The sequence below is a fragment of the Tamandua tetradactyla genome, chromosome X, assembly GCF_023851605.1.
Source record: "Tamandua tetradactyla isolate mTamTet1 chromosome X, mTamTet1.pri, whole genome shotgun sequence".
Lineage (NCBI taxonomy): Eukaryota > Metazoa > Chordata > Mammalia > Pilosa > Myrmecophagidae > Tamandua > Tamandua tetradactyla.
In genome coordinates this window covers 98,409,725-98,430,626 of record NC_135353.1, presented here as the reverse complement: position 1 = coordinate 98,430,626, position 20,902 = coordinate 98,409,725, and the positions used below count along the sequence as shown (strand labels likewise).

At 36.5% G+C, this 20,902-nt stretch overlaps 1 protein-coding gene across 7 annotated transcripts in view; it reads right to left on the bottom strand.

The window, feature by feature from the left end:
- The window catches only part of PHKA1 (phosphorylase kinase regulatory subunit alpha 1), a 323,836-nt gene that overhangs the window by 35,936 nt on the left and 266,998 nt on the right, over nucleotides 1-20,902 (bottom strand). For 5 of the 7 annotated variants that reach the window (XM_077146161.1, XM_077146162.1, XM_077146159.1 and 2 more), the window contains 5 exons: nucleotides 18,241-18,417; nucleotides 16,601-16,692; nucleotides 16,098-16,237; nucleotides 1,254-1,410; nucleotides 719-798 (listed from right to left, as the gene is read on the bottom strand). In XM_077146161.1, the coding sequence (XP_077002276.1) occupies nucleotides 719-798; nucleotides 1,254-1,410; nucleotides 16,098-16,237; nucleotides 16,601-16,692; nucleotides 18,241-18,417 (646 nt within the window). The remainder of the gene's footprint in view (nucleotides 1-718; nucleotides 799-1,253; nucleotides 1,411-16,097; nucleotides 16,238-16,600; nucleotides 16,693-18,240; nucleotides 18,418-20,902) is intronic. The other 2 variants (XM_077146163.1, XM_077146164.1) reach the window with 1 other exon arrangement.

The following is a 20,902-nucleotide window of genomic DNA, read 5'->3' as shown; positions in this document are numbered from 1 at the left end:
AGAAATGTAGTCTGCTTGCAGATTTAAATTTTGGCATTGACACAACATGAAATTAAGCAGATTTAATGAAGATGAACTTTATTAGCTTGTCTAGTGGCAAAAGGAAGACTCATGTGTAACAATAAAACATCCTATCTCAGTCTGTCATTCAATACCCCTCACCCCCACCCACCTCAAGCCCAAGCCTCTCCTGGGACCCTATTCCAATTGGAAGTTGTGGCAGAACAGAGACAAAGACAACCTGATTACAGTATTCTTGGAGGGGTGCCACCTCATTATGCTCCGCAAGTCTTCATTTTTCCCTTTGATGATGACTGCCACCCTCTTTATTCCTTCTTGAGCAATATGGAGTTTCATCATCAGCCCTGTGCTCTAGCCAGACACCTTCTTCCACCTTCTTTTGCCAGAGTCAAGCTGACCTTCTGTGGACACCAATGCCGGTTGCTCTGTAGGTTTGTTTTTGCTTAGTTTTTGAGTGAGAAGTTTGGAAAATTCAGTAAATAAAAAAGTTTGAGTACTACTCTCTGAGTTCCCTCGTTCATTTTTCTCATGCCCTGTCATTACTATCATCCTCTCTATGAGTGTTTCTGATGAAAGCACACACATGTAGGAAGTTCTCATCCATCAACAGATTAGGGAGAGAGAATTGTGATAATCCCAAACAGCTCCTTACAGGCTCAGAGCAGCTTGATCAACTCCAACCAGAAACCATACTCACGCAGAGATAGTCTTTTCTCGAGGTTCTGGAGGGAGTCCTACCGTCAAATGTTTCTGGTGGGAGAGAAGGTCGGTGCAGGCCTAAAAAGAGATAGCACAACACCATTTTCCTTCCCATAATGTTTCACATTTCCATGAAAATTTCTCCTTTCAGCCTATAAATTTTTGATCCCCCTTATTGACAAACTAAACTCTCTTCCCAAGGAAATACCATGAAGATCAGAAAGGAGGGATTTCTAGGAAGGAAAAATGAGTTGTTTTCATTTCCTAAGAGGTGGAAACCATTAGTCTAAGGTAAATTCATTCTTAAGATCTAGAACTCTTATAGCTTATAACACCCCCACAAGCCTACGGTTTTTATAATTCATTCATAAACAAAAAGTTATCTGAATATCAAGAAATTTTATTTGGTAAAGACACTATTTCAAATGAATAGAGGCTATGGTTGCTAACAGAAAACGATTATGAAAACTGACTTTAAAAAGCTTCCCCAATCATATTTGTTAAGTCTAGAATATTTCAAGAATGTTTAGTACCTCATCAAGGGCTTCCACCTTCTTCCTTAAGATCCCAGAGATGTATCGGATGAGGCCCCAATGTCGAATTTCTCCAACTTTGCCATACAGTTCAGTAAGAAGTCCTCTGACTGTAGCACCCCCTTCATCATACAATCCAGTGTCCCAATCAGGTCCTCTGGAAATTTAAAGCCAGGACTACATTAATTATAAGTAAAGCCTCCAGCAACAATCTTTTTTATTTTCCTCATTAAACTTTATTTTAATGGGTCTCAAAATTCTGTGACAGATTTTTGGTCATTGTTTCCATTCAAAAAGTACTGATTTTAAAAACTAACAACTTAAAACTGCCACACGAAAACAAATGGTCCACACAACATTCTTTTCCTTCTGAAGGTTTTAGGATGCATTGTTATCATTAACTAGGCTTTTACTATTAAACTTAAATGGCCAATTGAGACAAAGGTTCTGAGACAGTTCTTCCACCACTGATTAAGACTGGGTGGCAGGTAATACGGGTAATATTCATTTAGTTTTTTGAGCTTTCTGGGAAGACTTGGTGACCTTGTCAACTCCAGGAGCCTTCTTGTCCACTGCCTTGATGACACCCACAACAACGTCTGCCTCACATCACAAAACAGCAAAACGACTCAGAAGAGGATAGTTAGAGAAACTTTCAACACACATGCCCCTGCCAGGAACCACATCACTGATGGCAGCATCACCAGATTTACGGAATTTGGGGTCATCTTCTAGCTTCTTGCTACAATAGCAATCTTCTCCTTCAGCTTGGCAAACTTGCAAGCAATATGAGCTGTGTGACAATTTAGCACAGGTGCACAGCCAACACTGATTTGGCCTGGATGGTTCAGGATAATCACCTGAGCAACCCAGCCAGCTGCTTTCATTGGTTGGTCATTTTTGCTGTCACCAGCCACACTGCCATGATGAACAACTTCTATAGACAATTCTTAACATTAAAGCCCACATTGTCTCTAGGAAGAGCTTCACTCAAAGTCCATTTCAACAGACTTTACTTTAGTTGTAATGTTGACTGGAGCAAAGGTGACCACCATGTCCGGTTTGAGAACACCAGTCTCCACTTAGTCCACAAGCGCAGTACCAATACCACCAATTTTGTAGACATCCTGAAGAGCAGACACAAGCGCTTGTCAGTTGGACTAGCAGGTGGCAGGATGCATTCCAGATCTTCTAGCAGTATGGTTCCACTGGCATTGCCATCCTTATGGGCAACTTTCCGTCCCTTGAACCAAGGCATATTAGCACTTGGCTCCAGCATGTTGTCACCACTTTAACCAGAAATTGGCACAAATGCTACTGTGTCAGAGTTGTAGGCAATTTTCTTAATGTAGGTGCTGACTTCCTTAACGATTTCCTCATATCTCCTCTGACAGTAAGGTGCCTAAGTGGAATACATTATGTTAACACCAACTATTAGCTGTTCCACACCCAGTGTGTTAGCCAGAAGGGCATGTTCTTAGGTCTGCTTATTCTTGGATATACCAGCTTCAAATTCACCAACACCAGCAGCAACTATCAGGACAGCACATTCAGCCTGAATTGCGCCTGTAATCATGTTTTTAATAAAGTCTCTGTGTCCTGGGGCATCAGTGATGGTCACATAATACTTGCTGGTGTGGTTCTAAAATATAGACAATGTCTTCCTTATCCCGTGTTCTGAATTACCTTAATCAGGAGCTTATTGACTTTGTTCTTATCTCTAAATACCAGGTTATAGATATATAAAACAGACTCTCCAAATTCAGAAATAATAATTACCACTCCGGACTAAAGAGCTTACAATCTAGGCTCCTGTTTTCTTATAAGTATTTTCTAAAGGAGACCATACAATAATTGTTTTTTTGTTTCTGGATTATTTTGCCTCACCAAATGTCCCACAGACTCATTCACATCATTGCATGCCTCATGATCTCGTTCCTTTTTTTGCAGCACAATATTTGATCATATGTATGGATACACTGTGTTCATTTTTAAAGAATACATATACATTTAAAAATTACTACAACAGAAGTATAAAAAACAAAATAATTATTATTGACAAAACCACCTTAAGCGAATTAAAAACTGGGAAAAATATATGCAATACTTAGGCTATTTTCCCTAATATACAAAGAACTTCAACAAACATAATAAAATAAATAAAAAACGAAAGAAAATGTGGCAAAAATACTAATGATGTTTAAACATAAAAAAGATGTGCAGCCTCATTCATAATTAGAAAAATGAAAATTACACTGAGATAACATTTTTTTATCCATCAGTTTGGGAAAAATCACCAAATTTGATAATGGTGTTGGTGATGCTTTTGGAAATTGCGGTGACGCTTTTGGAAAACAGGTATTTTCAATATAGTGCTAGATGGAATAAAAATTGGGACAATCCCACTGGAGAGCCATTTGGAATTATCTATCAATATTAAAAATGCCTATGTTAAAACTACAAGAAACTGCTAAAAGAAATCAAAGAAGACCTAAATAAAAGGAAGGACATACTGTGTCAAGGACTGAAAGACTAAATATAGTTAAGATGTCGATTCTACCTAAATTGATTTACAGATTCAATGCAATACCAATTAAAACCCCCAAAACTTACTTTGCAGAATTAGAAAAACCAATAACCAAATTTATCTCAAAGGGCAGGGTGTCCCGAATAGCTAAAAATATCCTGAGAAAGAAAAATGAAGTCGGAGGTCTCATGCTACCTGACTTTAAGGCATATTACAAAGCTACAGTGGTCAAGAAAGCATCATACTGGCAAAAAGATAGATATACTGACCAATGGAATAAAAAAGAGTGTTCAGATATAGACCCTCTCATCTATGGACAATTGATTTTTGATAAGGCAGTCAAGCCAACCCACTTGGGACAGAACACTCTCTTCAATAAATGGTGCCTAGAGAACTGGATATCCACATGCAAAAGAATGAAATAGGATCCATATCTCACACCCTACACAAAAATTAACACAAAATGGATCAAAGACCTAAACATTAGATCTAAGACCATAAAACTTTTAGAAGAAAATGTAGGGAAACATCTTATAAAACTTATAATAGGAGGAGGTTTCCTAGATCTTACACCCAAAGCACTGAAGAAAGAAAGAAATAAAAGAGAACTCCTCAAAATTAAACACTTTTGTGCATCAAAGAACTTTATCAAGAAAGTAAAAAGACAGCCTACACAATGGGAGACAATATTTCGAAATGATATATCAGATAAAGGTCTAGCATCCAGAATACGTAAAGAGACTGTTCAACTCAAAAACAAAAAGACAAACAACCCAATTACAAAATGGGCAAAAGACATGAACAGATACTTCTCAGAAGAGGAAATAGAAATGGTTAAAAGGCACATGAAAAGATGCTCAACTTCCCTGGCTATTAGGGAAATGTGCATCAAAACCACAAAGAGATATCATCTTACACCCATCAGAATAGCCATTATCAATAAACAGAAAACTAGAAGTGCTGGAGAAGATGTGAAGAAAGAGGCACACTTATCCACTGTTGGTGGGAAAGTCAATTGGTACAACTTCTGTGGAAGGCAGTTTGGCGGTTCTGCAGGAAGCTAAGTATAGAACTGCCAAATGACCCGGCAATACCATTGCTAGGTATCTACTCAGAGGACATAAGGACAAAGACACAAACGGATATTTGCACACCAATGTTTATAGCAGCACTATTTACAATTGCCAAGAGACAGAAACAGTCAAAATGTCCATCAACAGAAGAGTGGCTAAACAGGCTGTGGTATATACATATGATTGAATATTATGCAGCAGTAGTACAGAATAAAGTTATAAAGTATGTAACAATTGGGAACAGAGACCATCAAGAGATAGAAATAGGGTAGATATTGGATAATCGGAGCTGAAGGGATACAGATTGTGCAACGGGACTGATTGTAAAAACTCAGAAATGGATAGCACAATACTACCTAACTGTAATACAATAATGTTAGAACACTGAATGGAGCTGAATGTGACAATGATACAGCGAGGTGGTCTGGGGGCACAAATGAAATCAGAAGGAAAGATATACAATAAAGACTGAGATGGTATAATCTAGGAATGCCTAGAGTGTATACAGATAGTGACTGAATGTACAAATTTTAAAATGTTTTGCACAAGGAAGAACAAAGGAATGTCAATAATGCAGGGTGTTGAAAACAGACGGTAATTAATATTTTAAAACTAACTTATGTGTGAGACTAAAGCAAAAAATGTTTATTTCATACAAAATTTATATTTTGACTAGTGTATTTCCTAACATAACTTATATGGATAGCTTAATTGAACACCATAAGTACATGGAAACTCGAGTAAGGCATGAAATTTTGTAGGTGTGTCCAGACTGATGCCTTGATAAATCCCAAAAGGATTTGAACAGTGAATAAAAAAGTATTTGCAAAGTTCCCTTGGGGGAATAGTGAGAAAGGGAGAAAATTCAACTTCCCCAAGTGGAGAATTCTTGATATTCTCACAAGCAGTGGGGACAGCCAAAGCAATAGGCTGAGCCCCCAATCTTGGGGTTTGTTCATATGAAACTTAACCCAGCAAAGGATAGGTAAAGCCTACTTAAAATTAGGCCCAAGAGTCATCCCCAGGAGAACCTTTTTGTTGCTCAGATGTGGCCTCTCTATTTCAGCCAAGACAAGAAGCAAACTCACTGCCCTCCCCCTCTCTACATGGGACATGACTTCTAGGGGTGTGGACCTTTCTGGCAATGTGGGACAGAAATCCTAGAATAAGCTGGGGCTCAGCACCAAGGGATTGAGAAAACCTTCTTGACCGAAAGGGGTAAGAGAGAAATGGCACAAAATAAAGTGTCAAAGTCTGAGAGATTTCAAACAGAGTCGAGAGGTTATCCTGGAGGTTATTCTTATGCATTAAATAGATATCATCTTTTTAGTTAAGGTATAACAGAGAGGCTGGAGGGAACTGCCTGAAAATGCAGAGTTGTGCTCCAGTAGCCATGTTTCCTGAAGATGATTGTATAATGATATAGCTTTCATAATGTGACTGTGTGATTGTGAAAACCTTGCGTCTGATGCACTTTCCTCTCCCTTATGGACTGATGAGCAAAACATAAGGATTAAAAATAAATAAATAATAGGAGGAACAAATGTTAAACTAAATTTAGTAGACTGAAATGCTAGTGATCAATGAAAGGGAGGAGTCAGAGGTATGGTATAGTATGACTTTTTTTCTGTTTTCTTTTTATTTCTTTTTCTGAATTGATGCAAACGTTCTAAGAAATGATCATGATGATGAATATACAACTATGTGATGGAAAATAAATGAATAATTAAAAATCAATAAATAAATAATAGTGAGAACAAATGTTAAAATAATTTGAGTAGATTGAAATGTTAGCGAACAGTTAAAGGGAGTGATAAAGAGTTTAGAAAAAAATAGGGGAAACAAAGGTTAAAATACATTGGGTAGATGGAAATATTAGCACTAAATGAGAGGGAGGGGTAAGGGGTATGGTATGTATGAGTTTTTTCTTTTTATTTCTTTTTCTGAATTGATGCAAATGTTCTAAGAAATTATCATGGTGATGAATATACAACTATGTAATGATATTGTGAGCCACTGATTGTACACCATGCACGGAATGTTTGTATGTTAAGAGTGTTCATGTTTGGATGTTGTTTTGGTTTGATAATAAAAAAAGATAAAAATAAAAAAAAAACTTTAACTTATGTGTGAGACTAAAGCAAAAAATGTTTATTTGGTACAAAATTTACATTTTGACTAGTGCATTTCCTAATATAACTTCTCTGGACAGCTTAATTGAATACCATAAGTACATGGAACCTTGAGTAGGGCATGAGATTTTGTAGGTTTGTCCAGAGTGATGCCCCAATAAATCCATGAGGGATTTGAACAGGGAATAAAAATGTATTTGCAAAGTCTCCTTGGGGGAATGGCGAGAAAGGGGGAAAATTCAACTTCCCCAAGTGGAGAATTGCTGATACTCTCACAAGCAGTGGGGACAACCAAAGCAATAGGCTGAGCCCTCAATCTTGGGGTTTGTTCATATGAAACTTAATTCTGCAAAGGATAGGCTAAGCCTACTTAAAATTAGGCCTAAGAGTCACCCCCAAGAGAACCTCTTCTGTTGCTCAGATGTGGCTTCTCTCTCTTGGCCAGCACGGTAAGTAAACTCACTGCCATCTACCTCTCTACGTGGGACATGACTCTCAAGGGTGTAAACCTTCCTGGCAATGTGGAACAGAAATTCTAGAATGAGCTGGGACTCAGCATCAAGGGATTGAGGAAACCTTCTTGACCAAAAGGGGAAAGAGCGAAATGAGACAAAATAAAGTGTCAATGGCTGAGGGATTCCAAACAGAATTGAGAGGTTATCCTGGAGGTTATTCTTATGCATTATATAGCTATCACCTTTTTAGTTAAGGTGTAATGGAGAGGCTGGAGGGAACTGCCTGAAAACGTAGAGCTGTGTTCCAGTAGCCATGTTTCTTGAAGATTATTGTATAATGATGCAACTTTAGCAATGTGACTGTGTGATTGTGAAAACCTTGTGTCTGATGCTCCTTTTATCTACCTTATTGGCAGATGAGTAAAACATGAGGGTTAAAAATAAATAAATAATAGGGGGAACAAATGTTAAAATAAATTTAGTAGATTGAAATGCTAGTTATCGGTGAGGGGTAAGGGTAGGGTGTATGGTAGGTACAAATTTTTTTCTGTTGATCTTTTTTTTCTTTTTCTGGATTGATGCAAATGTTCTGAGAGGTAATCGTGGTGATGAATCTACAACTACGTGATGATATTGTGAGTTATTGATTATATACAAATGATCATATGGTAAGAATGTTTGTGTTTGTATGTTGTTATGTTTTTAAAATATGCCTATGTTCATTGATTGATTCTACTTCTGGTATATCAGTAGAATAAATTTCTTCCATATATGTGAAATGATGTTTGTATACTATAAGGTTATTCACTATAGCATTATTTGTGATAATGAATAAATAGAAACAATCCCAATGTCTACCCATAGGATACTAGCTATACAAATTATGTAATATTGGAACAATGGAATACTGCATAAGCATTAAGAAAAGATAAAGTAAATCTAGATTATAGAAAGTTTACATTTTTAAAAATGGCCACAACAATTTTCCATTCAATATGCTTATTTTTCTATGTGACTTCAATATTCCTTCTATCAAGAGATAGCATCTGTGTTCCCTCCCCTTAAGCCTAAGAAGAATGATTTTGATTAAGATAAAAGTTATGCTATATGATTTCCGAGTCTAGGTCATAAAAAATAAGATGGGTTCCATGGATTATAGTTAGTAGTACAATTATAAAAATGTTCTTTCATCATTTGTAACAAATGTAGCATACTAAGAAAAGGTGGTATATGGGAATTCTGTATTTTATGCATGAGTTTTTCTGTAAACCTATAACTTTTCTAATTTGTTAAAAACAGAGGGGAAAATTTTCATGATCTTGGTTTTGACAATGGTTTTTGAACATGACACCAGAAGTACAAGCAACAAAAGGATAAACAGATAATTGAACTTAATAAAAATTAAAAATCTTTGATGTGTGTATATGTGTGGGGGGGATATAGGAACTCTGTACCTTCTGCATAATGTTTCTGTAAATTTACAGTTACTCTAAAAAAGAAATTGAAAATATTTGTGCATCGGAGGACACTATCAAGACAGTGAAACAACAGCTCACAGAATGGAAGAAAATATTTGCAAATTATATCTCTGATAAGGATTTCATATCCAGAATATATAAAGAACTCCTGTATCTCAATAGCAAAAATACAACAACCCAAGTTAAAAATGGGCAAAGGCATTAAATTGTGGCAATGAAGATACACAAATGGCCAAAAAGCACATGAAAAGATGCTCAACATCATTAGTCAACATATTGGGGAAATACAAATCAAAACCATGATGAGATATCACTTCACACCTACTAGGATGGCTATTGTTTTTAAAAGATAGAATAAGTGTTGACAAGGATGTGGAGAAATAGGAACACTCTTGCATTGTTGGTAGTAATGTCAAATGATGTAGCTGCTGTGGAAAACCATTTGGTGACTCCTCAAAAAATTAAACATAGAATTACTCTATGATCCAGCAATTTCACTCTTAGGTATAAACCAGGGAGAACTGAAAACAGGAACTCAAACAGATGTGTGTGTACCAAAGTTTATAGTAGCATTATTCACAAGAGACAAAGGTGGGAAAAACCTGCATCTATCAACAGATGAATGGATAAACAAAATGTCGTATATTCATAATGTGGAATATTATTCAGCCACAGAGTAATGAGGTTTTTATATATTCTACAACACAAATGAACCTGAAAACTTCATGCTAAGTGAAATAAGCTAGAAACAAAAAGACAATTATTATTTCATGATTGTATCTAGAATAGACAAATTCATAGAGACAGAAGTAGATTAGCAGATATCAGGGGCCAGGGGGAGGGGATAATGGGGAGTTATTGCATAATGGGTACAGTGTTTCTATTTGGGATGATGAGAAAATTCTGGAAATAATGGTGATGTTTTCACATTATGAATATACTTAATGCCACTGAACTGTACACTTAAAAATGGTTAAAGTAGTAAATTTTGTTATATATAATTTACTGCAATAGCAAAACATATTTAACGTATTTTTTTTTAAATTCTGGGATGGTATTAAGGAAGTCCCCACCCCATTCATGACAAGAAATCTAGAAGCCATAAAGGAAAAGATTGACAGATATACCCGTATAAAAACTAACCTCTGCATAGAAAAAGGCATATAGACAAAGCTAAAAAGCAAATTTTTTGGGCAAATTATCTGTAACATATATAATTACTAAAAGATATCTTTTATATCTAATATCTAATCAGAAAGAAAAATATAAATAACCCAGTAAAGAAATGAAGATTATGAACAGACAATTTATAAAAAGAGTACTAGTCAATAAACATAGTAAACTCCATTTCCCGTTCTGCTCTTAAATCCACAAGTGATACTCGTCAGAATTCCAATTGATTTAAAATCCATGTAGCATAGCATACACAATCTCCTCATGAGGTTTGATAAGCCTGGACTACTAGATTTAGGGAGATTGCAGGGTTGAGTCAGATCTTATGATGAAGTTAGTATACATAGGACTGATGAAGGAAATTCACAAGGTCAAGGAGCAGTAGAGTTGCTAATCAACTGTGGATGAGTCATCTGAACTGGTAGGAAAGTATGAGCTTTACATGAATAATTCCCCTGATTTGCCCGTCTTAACTACCCTTTTGAATCTTCAATTTAAGCTACAGCCATTCTGTTCTTATATTTTTATCTTCTTATATCTTCTTGATCTTTTCATTATCCTGCATTTAGCATTGTGCCTGGCACGTAATAAACACTCAACTTATTTGTTGAATAAAATATCCTATCCCCAAAAAAGGAAAGAAATGAAATCATCAGTGTAATAGATCCATGTCTTTTCTACTTATTAAACAGCAATGTTTGATAGAAACAGCACAGGCTTTGGAGTTAGACAAACCAAGGTTTTAAATCCCATCTCTTCCCCTAGTTATATGACCTTGAACAAATTGCTCAACCTATCTGAGTCTGTCTCCCCATCTATAAAACTGTGGGTATCAACTACCTCCTAGAAAAAGTATAAAGATTAAATGAAGAAATTCAACAATTTTTCTAATCTATACTGTAAAACAAGCACTCGTTATTTTTTGAGGCTACAAAGATAAATAAAACATAGTTACTGACTTTGAGGAGTGTATTCCAGTAGGGTGAGATATACATACAACATACAGCATGAAAGTAAAGCACAGAAAGAGGTGGTGGAGGAAGAGATTTCAGGGATGACTCCTTAGAGGATATGTTATGAGGTAAGTCTGCCTGGATGTGCAAGTCAACAGGGTGAAGAAAAGGGGGAAGGGAATTCCATGCAGAAAGAATAGCATGAGCACAGAAATAAGAATCATTATAGTGTTGGTAGGGAATCACCATTACTTTGGTGTTGCTGTACCATCAATTACAGAATAGTGAAAGATTAGTTTGGCAGATAGGCAGAGGCTTTAATCATAGAGGTTCTTGCATGAAATAGTAAGAATCTTGAATTTTTTCCTCTGTTTAAGAGGAAGAAAAAATTATTTAAATATGGGGGAGATCTGGTAAGATGAGTACATTAAAAAGATCATTCTGTAGAATTAGATGATCATGAATTTACAACCCTAATAAAATAATGGATTCAGGCCCTTGCCATCAACGGTCGCTAAATCATTAGGAAAAAGCCAATGAGGAACTTGATAAGGGATAGATTAGGTTAACAGTTCCTGAACTTACTGATCAATATATTTTTTCCTTTTTTACGCAAATTTATTAAGATATATTCGCATACCATATAATCATCGAAAGTGTACAATTAATGGTTCACAGAATCATCCTATAGTTGTGTATTCATCACCACAATCAATTTTTGGATATTTTCATTACACCAAAAAAAATTAAAAAAAACACCCAAACATCCTATACCCTTATCCTCCCCTATTATTAATTTACTTATTGTCCTTATTTTTACTCATTTGTCCATACAATGGATAAAGGGAGTATTAGCCTTAAAGTTTTCACAAACTGATCACTCGTAACATGACAAACACTAAACAACTAGACATATGGGCCTTTTGATATGATGTAATGGAAGTACACCACACCACCTACAAAACTGTCTTGCCTAAAAAGATTGAACCTGAATCTATCAAGCCTCTAGATCTAATTACCAATTTACAGGATATACAAAGCAGAGAGAAAGCAACATTTTAAACAGTGTAATGAGGATGCAATCAGCAAAATGGAAAATTCTATAGGATAAACAGTGCAGTTTCTCAACAAATAAAGTACAAAGACAAAAAAAAGAGCAACCCAGAGATTTTAAAAGGACTTAAGAGACATAATAAACAAATGTAATACATGGAACCCCATTGGATTCTGAATTAAATAAATCAACTGTAAAAAAATACATGGATGGAATGACTGGAGGAATTTGAATACTGACTAGATGTTTGATGATATTAAAGAATTGTTTTAGATGTAATAATGGCATCATGGTTATGTTTTTTAAAAACTTTTTTATTGTTAAATATAACACATATACAAAGAAAAGAAAGAAAAACCAATGATTTTCAAAGTACACTTCAACAAGTAGTTACAAAATAGATTTCAGAGTTTGTTACAGGTTACCAGTCCACTATTTCAGATTTTTCATTCTACCTGCTCCAAAATGCTGGAAGCTAGAAGAAATTTTTTTTCTTTTTTGTGAAAAATTACCTATATACAAAAAAAGCAACAAATTTCAAAGCACATTGTAACAATTTTTAGTTGTAGAACAGATTTCAGAGTTTGGTATGGATTGCAATTCCACAATTTTAGGTTTTTACTTCTAGCTGCTCTAAAATACTGGAGATGAAAAGAAATATCAATATAATGATTCAGCAATCATACTCCTTTGTTAAACCCTATCTTCTCTGTATAACTTCACAGTCACCTTTGATATTTCTCCCATTCTTTAGGGGTATTTGTGTTATGCCCATTCTAACATTTTTACGTTGGAAGAGGCTGTCAATAACAAGGGGTCGAGAGATGGAACTAGCTGTTGTTCTGGAAAGGCAGGACCCTCTAGGTTTCAGGACTTTTTTGGTCCAGGAACACATCTGGAGGTTGTAAGTTTCTGGAAAGTTACCCTAGTGCATGGAACCTTTATAGAATCTTATATAATACCCTAGGTGTCCTTTAGGATTGGCTGGAATGGTTTTGGTTTTGGTTTGGCAAGTTATGATTGGTAGCAATGTCTAACTGAAGCTTGTGTTAAGAGTGACCTCCAGAGTAGCCTCGACTCTATTTGAACTCTCTCAGCCACCAATATCTTATTTGTATACTTCTTTTCCTCCTTTTGGTCAGGATGTCATTGTTGATCCCATGGTGCCAAGGCCAGACCATAGTTATGTTTTACAGTCCCATAGGTCCTTGAGGCTCCATTAATGTTTTTGTCAGTCTATTTTCTCTCTGTTGCTCAGACTGGATGATTTCTAAATTCCTATCTTAAAGTTCACCGATCCTGTCCTTTATTCTCTACATTCTGCTGCTTCATTACAGTTACTATAGTTTTGAGTTCTAATATTTACATTTCATTCTTCTTTTTATCTTCTATTTCTTTGCTGAGACTTTCTATTTTTCATTTAGGGGTGTTCATAATTGCTGTTGAAGCATTTTTATGATGGCTGCTTGAAAATCCTTGTCAGATATTTCCAAAATCTGCTTTTTTTTCATTCACATTGAGCTCTTCCTAGTTCTTGGCATGATCTTTAATTTTTGGTGGGATCCTGAATATCTGTGTCTTATTTAAATCTTCTGTTTTAGCAGGCCTCCTTTGTTACTGTACCACCAGGGGAAGGGGGATGCTGCCCCATTACTACCTGTTGAGGATAGAAGTTCAGTTTCCCCATTCAACTTTCCTTGATATGGGTGGGGTAGGGGTATGTATTAGTGCTGGACAGGGGTGAAAATTCAGGCTCCCCACTAGGCCTCTGCTGACACCATCCTGGATGGAGGAGGAGGAAAGGTGCTGGTTACCATTCCCTACATGGCCTCTGCTGACATTGTAAGGGGATGTTCTCATTACTGCTGAGCAGTGATGAAAGTCTTACATCTACACTAGGCCTCCTCTGTTATCAAACAAGTAGAGAGAGTGAGGGGCAGCTCATTACCACTGAATGGAAGTTCAGGGTCCACATGTCGTCTCCACTGATACTGTAGGAATGGGGTATTCTTTACACTTAGTAGGGATGAAAATCAGATTCCTATAGGCCTTCTCTGACACCACCCTTGCAGTGTAGCAAGGTAGAGAAGTGCCTACCTTGTTACAAATGGGTGAGAATGAAAGCCTGGGCTTCACTCAGCCTTAGCTGATAGAGGTAGTGCTGCAGTTTTTCTGTGGGTGCTTGGCTGGTGTAGTGTGATTACTGTCTAAATGTTTGTTTTGCTAGGCTGGTTCTCAAGGTCTTTTCTTAATCCTTTGTTTAGAAATAACAGGTTTTCTTTGTGGCTGTTTTTGTCTGTCCTCATTGGTATTTTCAGGTTGTTGGCTTCTCTAGCACCCAGTGTAGGTCATAAGAGGTGAAAAGAAAACACAGGGAACTCGCCACCATGTCATTCCTCAGATCCTGAGATCCTTAGCTGGTCTGCTTTCTTCTCTCTACCTTTCAGAGTCTTACGTTTGTTTTATAGATAATGTCCGGATTTTTAGCTGTACTTAGCAGAAGGAATAGGGTGAAGTGTATCTATTCCATCTTGTCCAGAAAAAGAAGTCCCACTGTGGCTATGTTTTAAGAGATTGCTCATCTTCTAGAAGTGATACTGAAATATTTAGGAATAAACTAATAAAATGTTAGGGATTTTCTTCAAAATAATTCAGGGGGAGGATATAGATGAAATAAGATCAGTCATGTGTTAATTGCTCAGGCTGGGTGATAAGTACATGGGGGTTCATTATCATAGTCTCTCTACTTTTGTATAACTTTGAACATTTCTATCATAAAATGTAAAAATAAAAATCACTCTCCCTCCATTGTAGAGGATGGACTTGAGGAGAACACGATGGAAGTGGGACAACTTGTTAGGAAGCTGTAGCAATAGCCCCAGTGAGAGACAAAGGATTGAATTGGAGCAGGCATGCTAGAGATGCAGAACAATATTTAGAGGTAAAACTGGAAAGAACTGGTGACTAACTAGGAGTAGAGGTAGAGGAAGGTGCTAAGGATGATTACTAGGTTTCTAGCTTGATGATTAGGTAGACATTAGTTCCAACAACAGAGTTGGAAAATTTAAGAGTCTGATTCTATCTGAGTGCTGGCAAATTTCAAGACCTGCCACTCCCCCTTTTCCTTCAGTTCAACATCTGAGCATCTGATAAGAAAGCCTGAACATTCTTTGGTTCCGGGGGGGAAGTACAAATTATGCAAGTCTTGGCCTATTCATGGGAACTTTACCCCCTCACTCACTGATAATAAAACCCCAAATCCAGTCTCTTTTCCCTGCTCTCTCAAGCCATCTCTGGATCAGCTTAGGAGTCTGCCCTCCTCTCCCCCAAAATCCTCATTATGTGAACAAAAAACTTTCACACCTTCTTGATACTCATTTAGCATTAACAGTCTCAATATCTGAACCAAATAGGAGGTCCATCTAGCCTCTGCAGGGTGGCTAAACATGAATAAAGGATGAAGGATGTATATTTGAGTGTGTGTGTGGGGGGTATCAGTAATTGGAGAGAGGATTTCAATTTAGTCATGTTGAGTTTCAGGTACCTAGATGTAAAGTACATAGCAGGGTCACTGATACATAGTAAGTGCTCAAAATGTTAAGCTTCTTTTTCTTACAAACTTCTATATTTTTACTTATTCTGTGTTAAGAGATGATATATTTTTATTTATTTGTAAATTTTATCAAATAATGAAGGACTACTACTAACTACAATTATAATAATAGTTATCAGTTATTGATGACCTATTATGGGCCAGGCATTGTATTAAGGACTTTACAGATACTATATTTTGTTTAATCTTTACAACAACTCTATGAGGTGACTATAATCTGTATTTTATAGATGAGGACAACTGAGGCTTTGAGGTTACATTGTGGGAAGCTTGCTAAACTGTATTCAAATCTAGGTCTCTGAGATTCCAAAGCTCTGCTCTATCTACTATGCTGTAGTTCCTCTCTATGTGAAATTTAAAGTAGATTGATAATATCTATTACTTACTTCATCGTATACAGCATGTAGAGGGTGTCAGCTTGCTCCTGTAAGCTTGGGCTTTCCTTCAACTGTAAAACCAGTGCTTTGAAGTCCACCTCCCCAGACTGGTCTCTAGGAAGATGCATTTCTACACGAACAGAGGGAACCTTTAGTTTCAGAAAGGAAGACAAAAAATTAAATCCACCAGTGCTCAATTTAAATATAGCCCTAGAGTGAGTTATCCTTTATCTCTAGACCTTTTCCATGAGAATTCCCTAAATGTTGATGAAAAGCAAAGAACAAAAATAATGAATCCTTTAAGACTAACAATAAAGCAATCTAGTTTTCTTAAAGCCTAGCTAGAGAAATTTGCCTACTTCAAGATCGAACTAAAAAAACATATATCTTTATCAGGACAGTAGTTTGCTTACACAATTATGAACAGAAACCATAATGGCTAGTTCCACTATTTTCCATAAGGATGGCAGTTTTTTAAAAAGCTGATAGAAATGCCTCATGAAAAAGTTTACCTGGTCCTCCTGTGGAAGATGAGGCAAGTCAAGTAAGTTGAACGAAGGCCAGGAAGACTGAAGTAACTTCGTAGGAAGATACATGTGAATATCTGCAAGAGGTTGGCATTTATGGAAAGGTTCAGATGATGAAGAGAGTAATAAAAATGCACTGTTGATCTCAACAGTGATAACTTCCTAGTTATCATACATTTGGGTCAATTCTTTATAGAACATTAATGAGAAATTTATCCTTTCTCGGTAACAACAAAGAAAATAAATATGAATATTAGAAAATATGAAAAATGTTCAATTAATCAATAAATATAGTTTGAATGGACTGTCTAGAATTTTACCAAGTCTTGAACACATAAGATATTTAATTCTACAAATGTAATTCATACTACAATGGTGCTATCACTGATACTTTGATAGACTATCATATATAACAGAAAGAACTCAATTACATTTTCTGTTTTTTGGACTTCCTGAGGAGAATACTTGGCTGCTAGCAGTTAGGTTTCTCTGTGAATAGGTGAATGGATGATCCTGTATAGGGAATCCAAAAAATATAGTGGCTGACCAACTTGAGATTTTCCTAAGATTTTTACTCATGGTCCATTGTTGAAATACTTACCATTACCTCTAAGGAGAAACTCTCTTGTCATTTGTACCATTTTACAGATACAGAGAGATACAGAGCTCAAATAACTGCTCAAGTAAGTAGCAGAGCTGGGAATTAAGCTCAACTTTCCCAATTCACAATCCAGAAGTATAACTTAAGTTCCTCTCTTTGCATAAGCCCTTTCTCAAGGAAAGCATACTCATAGGGCATGCTTAAGCTTTACCCTATTTCTAAATGTTAAAATATTCTCTAATTCTTATGTTTAATATTTTTGGTTAGTAATGGTCAATTAAGTTTTTAGACAGCAACAGCATGCATCACAATCATTTTCATCACCTGTAAAATGTTAACATTCATGTCCTTTATATGTGGCCAAGGAGCTCTTCTCTCCTTTAATATGCAGCTATCATAGATATATTGAATACTCCTTGGAAATATGACTACTTCTGTCAATGTATAGAAGAAGACATCCTTCACTACAAATACCATGGAGGGTTGTGGTCACAGGGAGGAGAATGGCAAAGTTGGTGAAGAATGAGAACTGTATTAGACAAACATAGCTCTACGTTCCTGGAAATAGCTGTAAAAGTTACAACTGGTTTTAGCGCACCATGATGCACTTACTTAAGGAAGAGTATCTCACTCAGCATTGCATGCTATTTTGCAATAATTTTGTAATGTTTTATCTCTAAATAGAATAACTTCCAAAGGAGTAATTTTTCTAAAGGAAAATATCCTTTTTACTATTCAACTACCTTCATGTTAAAATTCAATATGTTTGTTTCTTGTTCTGCATTTTCTCACATTATTGGTTCAACCACACTATGCAGCACCATACACAGCAAAACTATAACCATTTGCTTAATTTAATAAATATTTATTGAGTGTCTACTATGACCTAGGTACTTGTTCTAGATGCTAGACAAAGCAGTACAACGAACCCATGTTCCTGCTTACATTGCAATCAATCCCTGCCCTCCCGTCTTGGGCTTCATGTTATCCTGTGCTGATTCCAGCAAGTCAAGGCATTACTCACTCTGTACATGCAGCTCCTTGGCCTTGGTCACCAAGGACATTAAATCGCAGGTTGTTTGGACAGCAGCTCGGAATCGATCTAGCCCTCCCTTCTGTGAGGTAGGGGGTAGTTTAGGATGGGGAGCAGTGTGCGCCAAAAGGTGATCTAAATAGCGAGCAACTTCATCACCATAACGAGCTGCAAGGTTAGTGGGGGAGGGAGGGGTGGAAAGAAAAAAAATGAAGTAGTTATTTGAAAATCTACCCCAACAAACAGAATGACTGGCTTCTGGGCCTACAACACAGCACCAGAATTAGGTTGTTTATAGCTCACGGGAGAAAAAAAAGTTGCAGTCATTCTGAAATCTCATAGCTTTAAGATTCAGAGGTTATGTCCATTTACCAGGACCCACAGGTTCTTCAACTTTGCTGAGACAATGGCAGGGCCCCTGGAAGCAGTACTATGGTGGAGCAAGAACTTCATAATCGGTATATGAATATATGTGGGGAAAACAGTGGCAGTGGTGGTAGTGGTGGAGAACAAGGAGGAGAACAGAGTCCTTCAAGTCCCACTAGTATGAGAAGACTTTGGTGGAGAAGGGTGAAGAAAGGGCAGAAATCTTCTACCAAACATTGAGCCTAGTTGAAAACCTAGAGGTCCTACAAATGGCAGCTATAATTGCTAATAAAAGAACACTCTTCATGTGAGCATGGTGCAGAAAGGACTACTGGCCACACACTGATATTTTTAGTCACCTCATCCATTCAATCACTTTTATGCCTACTTAGTACCAGGTATAAATTAGGTGCTGAATTTTCATAGCGAAGAAGATATGGTTCCTACACTCTTGAGTTCACTGTCCCCAATACACATTCTGTAACATTATTGTCTCTGACTATGGATAATGAAAATAAAAAAACATACATATACCCTGTGGAAGCTTATCATTTCAGACGTTACACAAATATCTGCAGTGTTAATAGCTGGAAAAAGAACAGTTTGAATAAACACCAAAGTCTGCAAAGTCAGCCATGCATCATCTCGTTTTGAAGATCTTCAATGATCTCTCCAGAGGTCTTTTTGTGTTCTGATGTGATTAATGGGAACTAGCAAAGCTGTAAGAATATAACGCATATCTAGGAAGAGACTACTGGCAAATATAACCTTGAACACAATCTAGGTAGTTGAAAGGAGGATTATGAAGAATATGGAGAGAAGCTTCTTGAGCCATATAAGGGCTGGCAAGCAATAAACATGCCCATTGTGAGACTACTGATGGATAAATCCAGAGGTGGGAAAGTGATTTAGAATGTTACAATATCAAATTTAGTAATACATATCATTAAAAGATACATATTAAGTCATTCAAGGGAATTAATGTTACAGATGGAAATCACAACTACCTATGGAATAGCAAACATCCTCAATATATGATCATTCTCATCTAGTTTTCAAAGTATTTTAGCTTATGTTGAGAGAAACATCATGACCCTTGGTTATTATTGATAATAGTAAAATAAACTTGCATTCAATCTACCTTTCCAATAAAGAAATTTCAACTCTTTTTGATCTTACAAAAATAAATACAGAGTGAATTAAGTGCCTGCTACCACTTAGTGAGTAAATGCAGAGCCCAAACAAGAAACTAGTTCTTCTGATCGCTAATGTGTTGGTTTATTGTATGTGAGATTATGCTTGCTACCTTACCAAGAAAAGCAAGTTCTTTTTTTACTTTTCTCCAACACACCACATGTGATGGTTAGGTTCATGTGTCAGCTTGGCCAAGCAATGGTGCCAAGCAAGCACTGGCCTAATTGTTACTGTGAGGACACTTCTTGGACTTAAATCATCAATAAGTTGATTGCATCTATGGCTGATAACAGCTACAATCAACTGAGGAGATTGCTTTCAGCAACGAGTAATGTTTCATCCAATCACGTGAAGGCTTTAAATGGAGGAGTGATGATTTCAGCAGTTAGAAGAAAGAATTTCCATCTCTACATCAGCCAGCCAGCTTCTCCAGGGAAATTCATCAGAAACCTTCACTGGCATTCCCAGCTTGCAGCGTGCCCTATGGAATTTGGACCCGTGCATCCCCACAATTGCATGAGAGAATTTTATAAAATCTCAAAATATTTACATATACCTCCTGTTGATTCCGTTTTCCTAGAGAACACTGACTAATATTCCACCCTTAAGACAAAGAAATCAGCTGCCTCAAGATACAGGCTAACAGTCAAATACTAAGATAATGAAAGCAAGCAAACCTTGTTTTAGATAGCTAGAAGAATTATTCTCTCTTTTTTGGCCCTTGCGTCTTTGGAAGGCAAAGAATACAAACTAGGGCAATATTTCTCAGCCGTTCTTAAACCATGGTCAGTATTTAACAATCTAGGGCAGTATTTCTCAGCCATTCTTAAACCATGCCCTTACAATACCTTCTCACTATGTCGTCTTCGTATTCCTAGCAGCCAATAAAATTTTGTTATACTTTACTTATCTACATTGTAATGTGAAAACAATAAGCATATTCGATGGGTTTTTTCAAACTATGCAGGAGCCACCCACCAGTAACTGTGAAATAGTCCTCTACTATTATATAAAAAAGAGCTCTTAACTAAATTTCATATTTTTGTGCTTTTAATGTTAAAAATTAATACTGTAAATATGAACATATATATAT